General features: G+C 37.9%; 1 protein-coding gene and 1 long non-coding RNA gene across 6 annotated transcripts in view; one reads left to right on the top strand and one right to left on the bottom strand.

Moving 5' to 3' along the window:
* The window catches only part of si:ch211-195m9.3 (galaxin), a 46,516-nt gene that overhangs the window by 14,080 nt on the left and 15,944 nt on the right, over positions 1-16,492 (bottom strand). For 2 of the 3 annotated variants that reach the window (XM_049483480.1, XM_049483478.1), the window contains exons 7-10: positions 16,189-16,264; positions 9,525-9,556; positions 6,389-6,450; positions 5,704-5,927 (exon numbers count right to left, since the gene is read on the bottom strand). In XM_049483480.1, coding sequence (XP_049339437.1) covers positions 5,704-5,927; positions 6,389-6,450; positions 9,525-9,556; positions 16,189-16,264 — 394 coding nt within the window. The remainder of the gene's footprint in view (positions 1-5,703; positions 5,928-6,388; positions 6,451-9,524; positions 9,557-16,188; positions 16,265-16,492) is intronic. The other variant, XM_049483479.1, reaches the window with a different exon arrangement.
* Positions 1,297-9,523, top strand: LOC125804565 (uncharacterized). Of its 3 annotated transcripts, none has more exons than XR_007440676.1 (3): positions 1,297-1,352; positions 3,268-3,358; positions 5,722-9,523. It is a non-coding gene; the product is annotated as an uncharacterized LOC125804565 (long non-coding RNA). The 3 variants fall into 3 exon arrangements; XR_007440677.1 differs by lacking the exon at positions 1,297-1,352 and adding an exon at positions 1,364-1,623; XR_007440675.1 differs by lacking the exon at positions 1,297-1,352 and adding an exon at positions 1,681-1,934.

Raw genomic sequence — 16,492 nt, 5'->3', positions numbered from 1 at the left:
GTGTTAAAAAAACTCCAGCAGCACTACATACATACAATACCACCACAATGCTAATTGGTGTCACTGCAGTGCTGAGAATGAATGACCCACCATCCAAATAATAATAATAGTAATAGCTGCTCTGTGGTGATTCTCTCTCTGCTGTGTGGTCCTGGTCCTGATTTAAGTCTGTTTTACATCAAATTGGATATTTCTAAACATTACTCAACTATTTTGAGTTAGTTAGGCACATATTATACATTCAAACTGAGATCTTTGAGTTGAACCAACTTATAATAACCGAGTTTAGTCTGTTGCCATCTGCAGCTTCTTCTCCATTGGCTTCTGTCACAATCTATTTGCATACTGGGTGTGTCCAACAGTTTCTGAATAACACTCCATCAGTGTGTAGTGATTCCCCCTGGGCTCCTTTAGAAATAAATCAAGTTCCCCTTTAGTTGTAATAACTTGATGTTTTAATTTATGCTAACTCAAGTTTTCATTCCCTATTACTTAAAAAATCTGAGCAAACCGGCTGCCTTAAAAAGTTAAGTAAACTCAACTTACCTGGTCTTACAGTATAGCAAAAATAAAAAAGTTAAATCAACTTCCCCTTTAATTGTAATCACTTGATATTTTAAGTTATGCTAACTTAAGTTTTCATTACCTATTACTTAATGTTTTAAGGCAACTGGTTTCCAGTTCACCTTATCCGGGCTTACAGTGCATTGAAGAACAGGGTGAAAGGGGGATAAAAATCATGTACGCAGAAAACAGACTGTAATTTTTAGAATTACAAAGTAGCAGTTCCAGAGAAGAGGGCTTTGGGGATGGGGTGGAGTGGTGATCTTCCAACATCCTGACCTCAATAATGGCACACCTCTTGCTGAATGAAATCAAATCCTCAATGCCCTCCCTAAAATCTAGTAGAAAGTCTTCTCTGGACAGTAGAGACAAGTTACTCCAACAAAAACAATATAAACTCTTTTTAATACCCTCGATTTCAGATGGAACAAATAATGGGCTGGTGTCATTCAGTGCTTAAAATGTTTTAATATGTGTTTTAATATGTGTACTCATGTATGTGTCTCCATGTTTTTGAATTAGGAGCTGCTACTTCAAGTACTATAGCTTGTATCTTTTCTTGTGTAACAAGTTTTAAAAAATACATACTTGTTTTTCTGTTAAAATTCCACCAAATATTGATTTTTGTGTAAATATCTGTTTTTGTGTTCAATTTATTTCATATTAGTACTCAGGGATCTTTTATTTTAGAGAGTTGGTTTATTGTGTACTGTCCCTTTAAGAGACGCAGCTCTGCTTGGCGCCATCGCTGTACTGACCTCAGTCTGTGTATAACTAACTGAGAGGAGGTACGTAGTTCTGATAGCTGTGCTTAAAACACATATTTTTCTGTGTGAAACAGCATTACATGGGTAGTAAGTAGTGTTAAAGGCTAGAAGCAGGCTTGTGAACGTGTAAATATGCAGTAGCTTTAAAGTGAACTTTAAAAAACATCTTTTATGTCGAGTTTTTCTGACACACATGCTCTGTGGCTAAACACCCCCCATGTGCATTTCTGCTAACAGGAGGCTGAGTATGATCACTGTAGAGCTTTATGAGTTTATTTATCTGTTTATACAGGTACGTTATTCCACTGTTAAAAGCATATATTTGTTGATTTGTTGTGTTTTTTGCTAATTTAATAAAAAAAATAGCTGGTTTTAGGTCATTTTATTAACAATTCATATCTCTTTGTATTTCATTTTTATATAAAAAGTGCTAACTCATTGTACACATGCAAGATTGCCTATATAATTTAGAAAATGTAGAATACCTGAGTCTGTGTATAGCTAACTGAGATGAGGAGGCTATTAGCTTGTGTGTATATGAGAGAGAGAGAAGCATGTATGTTCACTGCAGAGCTTTATGAGTTTATTTATCTGTTTATACAGGTATGTTATTCCCAAGAGTCACTTTTATTCACTGTTTAAAGCAGGGGTGTCCAAACTTTTTTGTTGGCGGCCAGAAGGAGAAATATATTTGAAGTCACTGGCCACACACTCTGTAATAAAACACATAATGAAATATACCACTTTAAATAATACTTTTTTCCTGATTATTTCATTTACACACCGTTTTACTTGACTTACTATCTTTATCTTTGACAGTTTTGTGTAAACTAAGATTTTTCAAATGTATGTTTAATTTCATGATGTCTCTTAATATTGAACTTCTTACTTAAGTCAACTTTTAGACTCTTTGGCCCAATTTTCTGCGCTAGAACTGCGCACCCTCTCCGCTTTTAAACTCTGGCTCGTTTTTCTGTGCTAGAATTGCGCATCCTCTCCACTTTTAGACTCTTTGGTCCGATTTTCTGCGCTAGAAATGCGCACTCTCTCTGCTTTTAGACTCTTTGGCCCGTTTTTCTGTGCTATAATTGCGCACCCTCTCCACTTTTAGACTCTTTGGTCCGATTTTCTGCGCTAGAAATGTGCACTCTCTCCGCTTTTAGACTCTTTGGCACGTTTTTCTGCACTAGAAATGGGCACTCTATCCGCTTTTAGATTCTTTGGCCCGTTTTTCTGCGCTAGAAATGTGCACTCTCTCCGCTTTTAGACTCTTTGGCACGTTTTTCTGCACTAGAAATGGGCACTCTATCCGCTTTTAGATTCTTTGGCCCGTTTTTCTGCGCTAGAAATGTGCACTCTCTCCGCTTTTAGACTCTTTGGCCCGTTTTTCCGCGCTAGAATTGCGCACCCTCTCTGCTTTTAGATTCTTTTACCCCGTTTTTCTGCACTGGAAATGCGCACCTTCTCTGCTTTTAGACTCTTTGGCCTGTTTCTGACACCTAGCGTTCAAACTTTGAATCTCACATTATAAAAACCTGCTTAACAACGAGCCAGCATTCATTCTATTTCTAAAATACCTCGCGGGCCGCTCCAAAAAAGGAAACGGGCCGCAAATGGCCCGCGGGCCGTAGTTTGGACACCCCTGGTTTAAAGCATATATTTGTTGAGTTGTTGTGTTTTTGCTCATTTATTTTAAAAAATAGCTGGTTTTAGATCATTTAATTAACAATTCACATCTCTTTTCATTGTATTTTCATATAAAAAGTGCTAACTCATTGTACATATGCAAGGTGCCTATATAATTTAGAATATGTATAATACCTGAGTCTGTGTATAGCTAACTGAGATGAGGAGGCTGATAACCTGCGTGTATATGAGAGAGAGCAGCGTGTATGTTCACTGCAGAACTTTATGAGTTTATCTCTCTTTTTAATAGAGATAAACCCAGCTGAATTAAAGAATCCAAACCAACTGTGGCCTTGGTCCGAGTCCTTCCTAATCGCATCACAGAACACAACGCAAAGTAGGTAGGTAAACAATTCTCACCATCTTAAATTTCAGATACACACCCATTACACTTGATCTGAAACTCTTGTTAGTGAATAGATAATAGTTATAACGTAATATAATACAAACTTCTGTTTGATGTGTCTCTTTAAAATAAACGAGCTGTTATGAGGCAATTTCTCCAAATAATTGCATGTTTTACATTTAATGCAAGTTGTAGAATGCAGGCTTACTCCCAGACCACCATGATCAAAGCTAAAAGCAGGGAGAAGGGATTGTTATTTCATGCCCACATTGACTGAAACTAAGACTTCACACAGTTCACCTCCTGCATTTGTAACATTGTCTGTCAGGAGCTGTGATTCAGCCACACACATCCAGCCATACAGTTAAAAACAAGCCAGAGCTGAGCCAAAAAAAAGTCAAGAACTGGCCTTTAACTAAAGACCGGAGGGAAAAACACTAAGCTGGCCTGTCTGATCTGCAGCCAGACTGATCTCCCAATTACATAAGAGTGCTGTCTCCAATGAATACTGACGCGTCCGGCCAGACACTATTGCAAACACACACACACACACAGACCATTTGCACAAACTTGCTTGCTGTTAGACATGGTCATCTAGTCCCTTATATATTTATACGTTATTGGGCTCTGAGTGGTCCATCGAAATAAGGCCCTGCCACTATGTTTTGGAAATTGCTGGTTCAAATCCCGTTCATGTGGCTTGCCATCATGTAGCTTGCCCTTGGAGAGCACAATTTGCCTTACTCTCTCTGGGTGGGTAGATGGCGCTCTCTCCTCACATCACTCCAAAGGTCAATTAGCACAGGGCGCCTGTGAGCTGATGTATCGGAACCGAGTCGCTCCCTTTTTCTCTGAGCGCGCTGTGATGCTACTCGGTAATGCTGCATCAGCAGCCGTTCGAAAAGAGACGGTGGCTGACTTCAAATGTGTTGGAGGAGGCATGTGTTAGTTTTCACACTCCTGGTGTTGGGGCATCACTAATGATAGGGGAAGTCCTAATAAATGGGTTGGGTAATTGGCCTTGTAATTTGGGAAGAAATAAATTAAATAAATTAAAAATATATATGTTAATGAGCAAAACAAGCTAGCAATAAAATAAACTAAACATGTTACTGTTACTGTACTGTACTGTTAAGTCCAGATAAATCAGACTGATTCATTTGCCACTACATTAATCACGCTCTGATGAAGACCAGAACAACCAAACCAACACCCATAAGAAGAAGTGGTATCAGTTCTGCCCCAAAATAACCCAAGAGCAGTTGCATTTATGTAAGAGTATGATCTGACCTCATCCCGACCCTACTAATCACCCCATGACTCATGTACACCAAATCTAATCAAGCCAAGCCAGACTATACCCAACCAAACCAGATCATAAAAGATCAAATCAAGCCAGACTCAACCCAACCAAACCAGACCATACCAGACCAAGCCAAGCAAGACTAAACAAACACAAACCAGAACAATTCAAGCCAATCTAACCAAGTACACAGTCGCTATTGAATGTGACCGCTATTGACTACCTTCCTTCTCCGCCCGAGTAAGCAATATTATCTGAATGCAGAGCCACAGTTTCACACCAGCAGTTTCACGCCAGCTGAATTCAGTGCATGAACTAAGATTTATTTGAATTTCTTAATGCTGCAGAGGCTTTTTAGTTGGTGCAAGATGAATGAGCCGTTCTATTTCTAAAGTTGCATTGTCAATACCACCTACAGTAGACAGCACAGTGAGTGGTAATATTGGTGACCAATGGCATCTGGCTACGGGCAAGCGACTCAGAAATCACATTCATATTCAATGCATAAGACTCACTTACATATCCCACAGGTCAGTGCAGTTTTTTAGCTTTTATCTGACATGGGAAAAGTCATGGAATCTGATATTAATATAGGAATGTCAGTGTGTGTACAGGAATAAAATGTTAAGCTAAACTATTGAGCTAAACTATTAGTTTTAGAAAAGCAAACAGACATTTAAGAGATACTGTATCAGAGATACTGTAAGTATACATAGGAACTTACAATAATAGAACCACATCATACAGGCTTATCCTTTTAAAACCTATGTTCATCATTCTGTTATTATTGGGTAATTTACCACCACCACTAGCGTAGCAGAGATGGCAATTTTGGCCACTAAAATGTGTATTTACTGTAGCTAAAAAAACTTTGCATTCTCTATCATCATAAAATAATGGAACATGGGCTCATAAAAAGCCATATGACCCAAAGTCTGCTAATCGTTGATTTCAAACCAAACAGGTATAGCCGCAAATAAATTAACAATAATTAAAAAGTAAAATCATGACATCAGACAATCAAAAACAGCCTCTACCTGTGTCCATTGCAACAGATTTCTGTTTTGGGGTCCAACGTCTTCTCTCCGCAGCACTGCTGGCCTGCTGGCTGATGAACTTCTTGCTGACAGACGGTGTCTTTCTTGGGAGAGAAGGCGATTTTCCCAACACATGAGGATGCTTCCAACTGGTTGCGATACAGCCGTCCTTCACAACACAACTCAGCCGCATTTGAGAGATCCTGCACCTCTGATCCACAGCACTGCAGCACACACACGCACACACACTTTAGATTAGCATAGCGGGGAAAAGCAGTCTGGTAGAGCCACCCCTACAGATTATATTACTGTGGCCAAGAGTTTCTGACTGTTTGCTAAAATGTTAGTGATTTATTATTTTTTTTAATGATAGAAAAGAGAAAACAAATCAATTTATAACATTACAAGTACAATGTACAGTTGATATGGCCTATTACAGATTCACAAGAACATACTGAATTTGAAAATGCAAAACAAGTCATCAAAACTCTACAAAAATGCAAAGAATTGGTTAAACCAATAAGATTTAGTTTTTATGTCCATAAAAAAAAGTAAGCACCTTCATAATGCACAATGTTCACAAATGACTCAACAGAACTATTGATTTTACGCAATTAATCGCAACAGCTCTGTAAATCTAAACATACAACATTTAATTAAACAATAAAAAAATAGTGAGACTTACTTGAGTAACATGGTCAGAGTGATGTTTGGGGTTCCTTTTGCATTTGTCTGGAGAAGCGGAGTCTGCAGTTGAGTATAGACCCAGCGAGCGAGTGAGCGAGGGAGAGAGAGGAAGGGAGGGGACACATTATGCACACCGTTGATGCAAAAAAAACTCACAGAATTCCAAACAGTGTGTTCAGTGATTAGTAGATACTCAACAAAGTCAATTCCCCCATCATACTGTTTAAATTGCAGGAATAACTCTATTGCAGGCCCAAACAGAGAGAGAGAGAGAGAGAGAGAGACATACACAGAGAACAGGAGAGAGAGGGAGAGGGATACAGAAAATGAGAGAGAGAGAGAAACACAAACTGAATGAGAGAGTGCAAGATAAAGTGAATGAAAGAGAAAGACAAACAGAAAATGAGTGTGAGAAAGACATAGGCAAAGGATAGGAGAGAGACATATACAGAGAATGAGAGAGAGAGAGAGAGAGAGAGAGGAAGACAGAGAGAGACATATACAGAGACTAAGAGAAAAAAACAGAGAGGGAGAGAGAAAGAAATATGCATAGAATGGGAAAAAGGAGATACAGAGACATAAACAGAGAGACACACAGAGAATATGAGAAAGAAGTAGAGAGAGAGAGAAAGAGAGAGAGAGAAATATGCATAGAATGGAAAAGAGAGAGATACAGAGAATAGGAGAGACAGACATACATAGAGAAACAGTGAATAAGAGAAAGAGAGCTAAGAGAGACATACAAAGAGAATATGATTCAGAAAAAGAGATACAGACAGAGAGAGAGAGAAAGAGAGAGAGAGATGACAGCTTTGCACATGAAGGGACTATGATTGGAAAAATATGCTGAGTGAATGCCAAAGAAGGGAAAGACTGCTACTAAAGAATGTAAAGTATAAAATGTGCATGTATGTTCCTTTATCATTTACACAGTTCATTTTAATCTATAATGCAGAAAAAATAATCATATAGAAAATCATTAAATGAGAAAGATTTTTGACCATTCAGTTTAATACATGCCAGACATTCGAGAGCCGTGAGTGTGGAGGTATGGAGAACTACCGGAGTGCAGCACTGGGAAACTGTCATCACCTACCCGACACTTCCTGCCAGAACTGCGGGACACACAGTTCCACTGCTCTACAGCTCAGTGTCGAGGGCTTTACACTCTTCCCTCTATAGCCCAGGCCTCACGTCAGTTTATGTTACTGTGTGTCTAATAATCTATTAAATTTTACTGAAACAAACTGGATGAACTGGCACACTTTATATGTCAGCATTCTACAATCTACAATCTGAGTAAATGCTTATATATTTCTGCAACTCAACAATTCAAAAGGAGCTAGAGTTATGTTGTGTTCCATCCGATTCCTGATATCTGAATTATCAAGTTCCAGCCTAAGTAACCCCAAGTTTAGAATCCAAGATTATTTATAGTATTATAGAGTTTATTATCACTTCTTTCTATTGGTGTCACAATAAATCATTCATTCACACAGTAAATGTGCACTCTCTCCGCAAAGTAACTTCTATTTGTGGACAAGTTTCCATGCTGTTTGGACGTTAAAAATACAGTATAATGAGTCATTCTTAAGTGGAATTGCTAATAATGCTAACCTGCGACATATTTTTACTGAATTCACCATAAAACACTGGTAAATAATTGTCAGTTTTGGTAAACTCAAACTCAAAGCCTTTAACCTTTTTTGAGATTTTGAAAGATTGTACAACTAACAAAATGTTTAACTGAAACGGCGTCAGCTCAAGTTATACAAGCCATTGGTTTATTTTCTGTCAAGACCAACTTACAGCTGGTAAATAGCAATGGAAATAAACTGAGTCTTCCTTCCTAAGTCTTCCCTTTTTCTTTAATTAGTGAAATTGCAAATAAAACTAGTTTGTGATGAGAACTGTTTTGTACACTTTTTAAAGATTCTTAGAAACTGGAGAAAACTGGTATAGGAAGGGGTCTGGCTGACCCACATGGCAATGTCTTTAACTTAGCTTAACATTGGACTGAGTTTCAGATTATACAGTAAAACTTTGTCTGGGCTTTGTGATACTGCTATGCTATGGACTGCTAACAGTGCCCTTTTTCAAGCAAAGTATGAAAGTGTGTTGCATAAAGTCCCTCAGATATTTTAGTTAACTAAGATAAGACAGTGAGGGATCTACTGCAGTTTTACTGTGGTTAAATCTCACTGGAACAATGCCACTGATACATCAAGGAAAAAAACTTTCACTGAACACTGCAGTCTTGCCAGCTTTGCAAGACAAAGAAAGCACAAACTTCCCACAGGAAAGCCTACGGACTTCACTCTCAGGATTAAAATAGCTCTAGGTTTGCTCTCGTTGGTCTCATAGGAATAATATTTACGTCAACTTGAGTTCACCTCCCTTACTCTCTCTTTCATGCCTTGACTCGCTCTCCAAGGGGTGAACATAAATACACACACACACACTCCAGTCTGCCCACTCATAAAATTTCTCTCTCTATCTCTCTCTCTCTCTTTCTCTGACTGGCAAGGCTATCATATGTATGTATGACAGCAGGCACTGCAGATACACAGAGACTTGAGCAAAACGCTTTAGTGCAACTTTGAAAAAATATGCTAAAATAAAAAATGGGAGTTGTACTTTTGGAGAATCTCTTTAGCGATGTATAGGTTGTATCATCACAGGTTACCTCCCATAAGACACTGTTGGTGGATTCTCAGTCTAGCAGTGACACTGCTGTGTTTAAAACCTCCAGCAGCACTGCTGTGTCTGATCCACTCATACCAGCAGAACACCAACACTAACACACACCTCATACACCACCACCACCATGCCAATCAGAGTAACTTTAGTGCTATGAATGAATGACCCACCATCTAAATAATAATAGCTGATATGTGATGGTTTCTCCTGTGGGGTTCTGACCATTAAAAAACAGGTGAATGAATGATAATAATAATAATAATAATAATAATAATAATAATAATAAAGCAAGAAACAGATACAGAACTACAGTCTGTAATTAGAGAAATACAGTGAATCACTGAATGTGTGATGTTTCCATTTCCTTAGTGCTTAGTGTTAATGCTAATGGCATAGGGAAAATTACTTGTTGCTAATAAAGAGGCATACATTACCTTGATTGGTCGCCTTCTTTTCTTCTTGCCTCCTGCCACACACACACAAACACACACATACAAACAGCTTTAACATAATTGACATTTAAACAATCCTCCACTGAATAATGCCTGATTCACTTATCATGTCCTTTTCCCTAATAGCAAAAATTGTTGTTTCTTAAATCCTGGATAGTGACAATAATACAGCAATCAGTTTCTGACACAGCAGCACCCCAGATACCGAGTATAATACAGTAATCAGCCTAAACTGCTTGTGCCAGCAACCCAATTGCCAATTATTATATGGGAATAGTCTCTGCAGAGTATAATACAGCAATCATCTTGAGCCATTCATACCAAAAAACCCGGTTGCTGAGTGTATTATGTGAGCTGCTAGTTCGAACGGCCCGCTTGCCAAGCACAATACGCCAATTAGCCAACTTTGATTTGGTTTGGCAGATTTGGTTGGATTCTTAATCCCAGTCTTAGATGCAGTCATGCTGTCTAACATTGCAGGCAAAGGTCTGTATAGAGCAATACTGAGCACTAGTAGGAACTACCCACCAAGTGTAGGTTTCCCAAAAGGTGGAAATGCCTTCTACTGGAAAAAAGCAATGTTTCTTTTTATCTGGCACCCACTCTCAGGTCTTGCTACAACTCTAAAATTAACATCACACTCATGTCCTGGTAATCGGCAGCATCTGGCTTGAATAGTCCATGCCAACAACACTGTAAAAATAAAAAAGTTAAGAAAACTCAAAATATTAAGGCAACTTACTGCACTGCATTTTTGAGTTTTGAGACCAACTCAGTCTTTTAAGTTAAAAAAAAAAAAAAAAAAAAACATGCAGTTGTGCCAACCAGAAATCTTTAGCCCAGATCATATGTATTAAAACTTTAAATATTAAATATCTCCAACTTAAAAATGTAATTTATGATTTAAATTCTACAAAATGTGTATTGCAAGTTTTGCTGACCATCTTTTAGGACCAACTTAAAAAATAAGTTGCGCTAATGAAAAGTTTTACATGAATCAAAATCATTTAGTGGATGCAACGCTATACTTTTGTTCAGTGACATGCAGAAGCTATGGCCCAATGTGCTTGGGCAACTGCCCTTTTGCCGTCCTTGGCTGATATTGCCCTTCCGAGGGAGGGGAAAAAATATATAGGCAAATATGATTTCATATTTCAACAAGATTTTCTTTATAATTCGTAATATTGGATTGAAGTTTCGTAAAACAAAGTTTTCAGAGTCAATCATTCAGATTTAGACACCTCGAGAGGAGGGGCACAGGCGTAGCAGGGGACATGCAGCACGCTTCACTACACTCTAAAAAACAGAGGTACGATATGAGTACTTTTTTGTACTCGAAGGTACATTCTTTATAATTGTACCCTCAAAGGTACAATATTGGTCTTTACAGGGTCAGATTTGTTCCCTCTGAAGTACAAAGTCATTTCTAACAGCAATAAGTACAGATTTGTACCATTTAACCAGCCAAAAGGTACATTCAGTATTCTGCATCACTGTACTAATGAACAGTATATATTTAAATTGCACATTTTTTTATTTGAAAGCCAGACAATTTTGTATCATCAAGTTTTTGAGCCATTTTTAGTTGATGACAATGTTTATAATCTTTATAATCTATACTGGCACAAAAACCATGGGTACAAAAAAGTACTTTCACTGAAAGGTACTTTTTTGAACCTTAATATAAGGTACAGCCCCAGCGACAAGCTTTGTACTCTTTTAAGTACAAATCTGTACTTATATTTCTTAGAGTGTAGAAAAAAAAAAATGACTATCACATATCCACCTTATTGTCAGTTATGTAACTATTGCAATTAATGCAAATGTAACCAGACTGACTTGGCAACACAGAATATAGTAACCTGCTCTTACGAGCTTCAACACTGAGGCCAGGCAGTTACTATTATATAACAGATATGCAAATTCCAAGAGAAGGCAGCTTGTGGAGAATGCTTACACACTGATGGTGTGTGGAAGTGTGGAGTGAGAGGTGGAAGGACACGCCCAATATGCAAATAGTGTGATTAACATTGCTCCATAGACCCCAATCAAATAAAGGGTCAAACTGAGCATGTGCAGAGTAGTTGGCATGGCCTCGACTAGGGTTCATTCTAGTCAATTTTGTCAACACAGATTATTTATTTGGACCAACTTTTAACAAGAAACTTAATAAAGTTGGGGTGATTAGTTTGCTATATTTGAGGGTGTAATTCAATATTTCTCATTCAGCTGACTTAAAAATCACATTAAGCAGAACAATTTTTTTTTGTTTTTTTACAGTGAAGCGACTGTGGCAGAAAATCATATCCACATTTAATGCAGGAGACTCTACATGCATACTCCACCTTCCATAGAACATGGCAAAAAGGTACATAGTCATTGTCTCATATCCCAAAATATGTGGCATGCTTGTGTATTATTATGTACTATCATGTTTTAGTATACTTTCCGTCACATTTACCTACATGATGAAATAAACAGCCTGGCCAACTTAAGTCGACCACTGTGGTTATAATGGTCAAACAGCTGGGTTTGGCAAGGTCAACATAGCCACAGTGGTTGAGCTGGCCAGACTGTTTATTTCATCATGTTTATTAAATGTGTGGGACAGTATACTAAAATATGACGGCACACGAAAGTACACTGACATGCCAAATGTCATGGGACATGAGACAAAGACCGCGTACCATGAACCAGCTAAAAACTGGTCAACCGGCTTAACCAACCAGACCATCATGGCCGAAAAGCTCGGCTCACGTTGGGGCTCAATGCAGTTTGTGCCAACACCCCGGTTGCTAAGTATAATATGACAATTAGCCCCAGCTGCTTGTGCCAGAAACCCGGTTTCCACATATAATATGGGAAATAGTTTGAGCTACATTGGGGCTTAATTCAGTTTGTGCCAACACCCCAGTTGCTGAGTATAATACTGCAATCGGCCAATGTTGCTTTTGCCAAAACCCCATTTGCCAAGTACAACATGGCCATCAGCCCGTGCAGATTGTTGAGTATAATACAGCATTAACCCAGACTTTTATCACGGATCAAGAACATAAAAGCAGTAAATGTGATGCAACTTGTGTTTATAGGTGCAACAGGGTCACAGCTGCGGTTGACTCACTGGTGCTGTCTCAGTGTGTTGGTGATTGTTACAGAGTAAATTATGCTGTTATAGTGGTGGCACCTGTCAGGTGCAAATTTATAGACAGTAAGTAGAGTGAAAAACAGTGACTCATCTTGCCTGTGGCACTAACAGGTGTAAAATACAAGCCAACACCCTTCATAGATGATTTACATGTCCTGTACCCTTCCATTGCAGTTCCATTAAGTCCTAGCACTGCTGGAAAATCCAGCTTCAGACAAGTTTCTGCTGGGAACGGGTTTCAGTTGGTCTAAGCTGGTCTTTGTTGGCCAATGATAATTACATTACATGATAATTACATCAGACAATATATAAAAATGACCTTGATACATTTTGTCAACCACAATATTGTCAAACACGTTTTCCTTTGCAAAGAAATTCCATTAACACAAATTAAGTAATATTTTTTATACAAAATAACTTTTGTATTAAAACAGTGGTTTTATTTCATTTAATGTTTATTTAGGATTTATTTATATTCCAGTTCAATCTTGGCATGTTGTTAATAATTAAATATGTGTATTGCTTTTAACCAGCGATTATTATATTCATTAGTTTAGTGCCATAAAACGACAATAATATTTATTAATTGTTTATCGCAATTGTTTTTTTTTTTAATATATCATCCAAACAAAAACAAGACAGGCATAATCCAAGAGGCTGAAAAAGCTGCTGATCCAGATGGAAACATACAAAACACCCTTGGTAAGGGAAATGATCCATCAGCTCTTAAATGGCATAGTGTATATAAAGGTGCTACTGAGTTGTAAAAAAAAAAAGGTATTTACACCTAACTGATGCAGATAGTAGCTTCTCATTTATTAAACAACCCTGTGGAAAGTCACATTCTGTGTGTAAGGAGACCGCTATACTACTAAAATCGGGTTCTGCAATGTCCCAGAAGGACAGTGGGGAAACATCATCTTCAAGGAAGGAATGTGGTCAGAAAAAACTGACTGAACTGAATGATAAATCATTTAAACGATTCATCACTTAAACCTTTGATGAAATCAAATCATATAAAAACAACAACAGAACTCAAGGATATGGTTAATAGTGAAATTAAGAGCATTGCCACATGCACAATGTGAAGGGAACTCAAGGGATTGAGACTAAACAGCTGTGTAGCCTTAAGAAAACCCCTTATCAGTGAGGCTAACAGGCAAAAACAGTTTCAATATGCTAAGGAGCATGAAGATTGGACTTTGGAGCAGTGGAAGAAGGCCGTTTAGCCTGTTCTAGAGTGGCAAGAAGAGAAGTGGCTGAAGTGATACAGCCATCATGCGTGGTATCTACCATACAAGCCTATGGGGCTTGAGCTATGATCTGGGGTTGCTGCAGTTGAATGAGGTCAGCTGACTACCTGAATATACTGAATATAGACCAGGTTATTCCATATGTATAGAATTATTCATTATTCATTATTCCCTCTGTAGCATCTTTATTTACTTATTTTTAACAGTGTATGATTTGTTCAAATGGCCCATATTTATAGATGATTATAGACTGCCAGTTTCACAGAAGACTATTATAATACTAATTGAGAACAAGTCAGACAAGTAATAAAAACAAGTCATGTATACACTGCTGGAGGCGAGATGAATGAATGTATCTTGTGAGAAGAATGTACTTTCCTATCAGCAACCAATTATCTAACCACACTCAGAGATTAGATCTATTAAAGGCGAGGGCGTTTTAATGATATGAGTACAAGGGCTTATTATTCTTCTGCCTTTCTTTATTTTTTTCCAGCTGCCTTCAGATTGCAGGCAAATATAAATATGATAAATATGATTCTCAGATCAGTTGAGGTGACTGTACGCACTCTTATTCACAAGCGATCAGATTGGATTTGCATGTCTGGACATCACAAATGCATCAGCGTATATTGCTATGGTATGGAACTAACCTCTTCTTGGATCCCCACAGCTCCCTCACTCTGGATTGGATAAAACTATTGACTGTCTAGTCAGGAGGGATGCAACGGACACGCAGAAATTTGAGATACATCTGTATAAATCTGATTACACTCCTGTGATTTTTAAAGCAGCTGAACATAATATATTGAATGGCACCGTAAACTATAGAAAACGAATTGCCCTAACTAACTTTATTACATTTCTTCTTAAAAGTTGGTTTTAAGAGTTAAAAAATTGTAGTTGAAGCCAGTCCAATTACTTACTTTGGCTCTTTAGTTGAACAGGGTCTCCTAAGCAATTCTACAGGGGTTTTCACCTGATATTGGTCACGCTATTCGAATATTGGGCTCTCACTCACCATCAGGGTGTAATCCTTCTCCACAGGCTGCTCCACAGGCCTTCTCTTGGGGTTTCTATACTTACTGTGTTATAGTTAAGTTACTTGAGTGTGACTATATGCTGGCTGGGTCCAGCTAGTCACATGTGCATTACCTCAAGAGTACACTACATGAGGTTAATTAATGTAAAAGGTGGCATCGACACATAAATATTTTTCTTTAGTTGATCTTAAAGGATAGTTAGTAGAATTTACAATAAACCTTTCATAGAATTTAAATTTGGCTAGCTAAAAACAAAAGGTGAATTTAAGTTGGGGAGACTTAATATAGGATGTTTTAATACAGATAAAAACCTAATTATCTGAACTTAAAAAATGTTCATTTTGTACTTTCTTCAAAACCTAAAAGTTTTAAAGAAGACTTTTTTTTTTTCATTTTTACAGTCTAAAATCACATTTCAAACCACCTCCTATTGTGAAAATTTGATTTGATGATGATTCTCTCTGTCCAAATGATCAAACACCAATCAATGTTTAGATTGTATCCAGATACACTTTTTTTAAACTGAACAGACGGATCCAAACCACATTTAGAAGTGATTTTAAAATGTGACTGAAACCAGATTTAATCAGATATGCCGCAGTCTGAACTCTCAAATTGGATTTCCAAATGGGTGGGATCAATAAGAGCCGCAAAGGTGAGCTACAGACACAGACCTCGTTACCACGGCAACCCATGCAAATCAGATCTGATCACTTGGAAATAACAGTAATGCAGACAGTCTAGTCATCTCAACAAATCTAATTAGAGAAAAATAATAATAATTTGCCTGCAGTAAGCAGCATCAGGTGTTTTACCAGAGGGGGCCTGTTTTAGTTGTGAGGTGTTATCTTGTGAGTGAGATTGGAAATTGGCGAGCATGTTCATGGTACGGTGGCATTAATATAACGTTTTGCATGCCAATGTATAAACAAAGCAAGCAGGCATTGCCATTGGACATAGAACATTAGTTTGTCCAATGGCAATGCATTAGGTGGGAGCTTTCCCAAGTAGAACAGAGGCCTGCTTAGGAAAAAAAAACACACCTGTTTACGTTGTGAGGTGTTATCCTGTGAGTGAGATGACAAAAGAAATAATACTAGTTTCTGTCCGATTTACTGTTTTTGGCACAAATATCAGAGCTTCTAAAGCAAAACCAGTTATTTCAGTGGGGGCATGTGGGGATAGTGTGGGCAGGACTGACTCACTTCTTCAAGGGGGCTGCGGTCAATAACATTGATGATGTTGACTGGCTCATTTTGTGCTGTGCTGTGGTGTTTTCTTCTGGTAAGTGAGAAAAAAGACAAAGGTAAGAGGAAATTTAAACATTTCTTAAACAGTCATGCTATACTATACACTGATCAAGCCTAACATTATGAACAACTCTTGTTTCTCCACCATTTTTCACCACTGATAATATAGGGCAGATCCTTCAGGACTTTTGTTAGACAGCAGAATTCATGGTTCCATTTATCACAGTAAGTCTTCCAGCCACAGACTTTTAGACTACCA

Source organism: Astyanax mexicanus, chromosome 9, assembly GCF_023375975.1.
Source record: "Astyanax mexicanus isolate ESR-SI-001 chromosome 9, AstMex3_surface, whole genome shotgun sequence".
Lineage (NCBI taxonomy): Eukaryota > Metazoa > Chordata > Actinopteri > Characiformes > Acestrorhamphidae > Astyanax > Astyanax mexicanus.
Note: the sequence above shows the minus strand (reverse complement) of the source record. Positions and strands in the feature narration are given on the sequence as shown.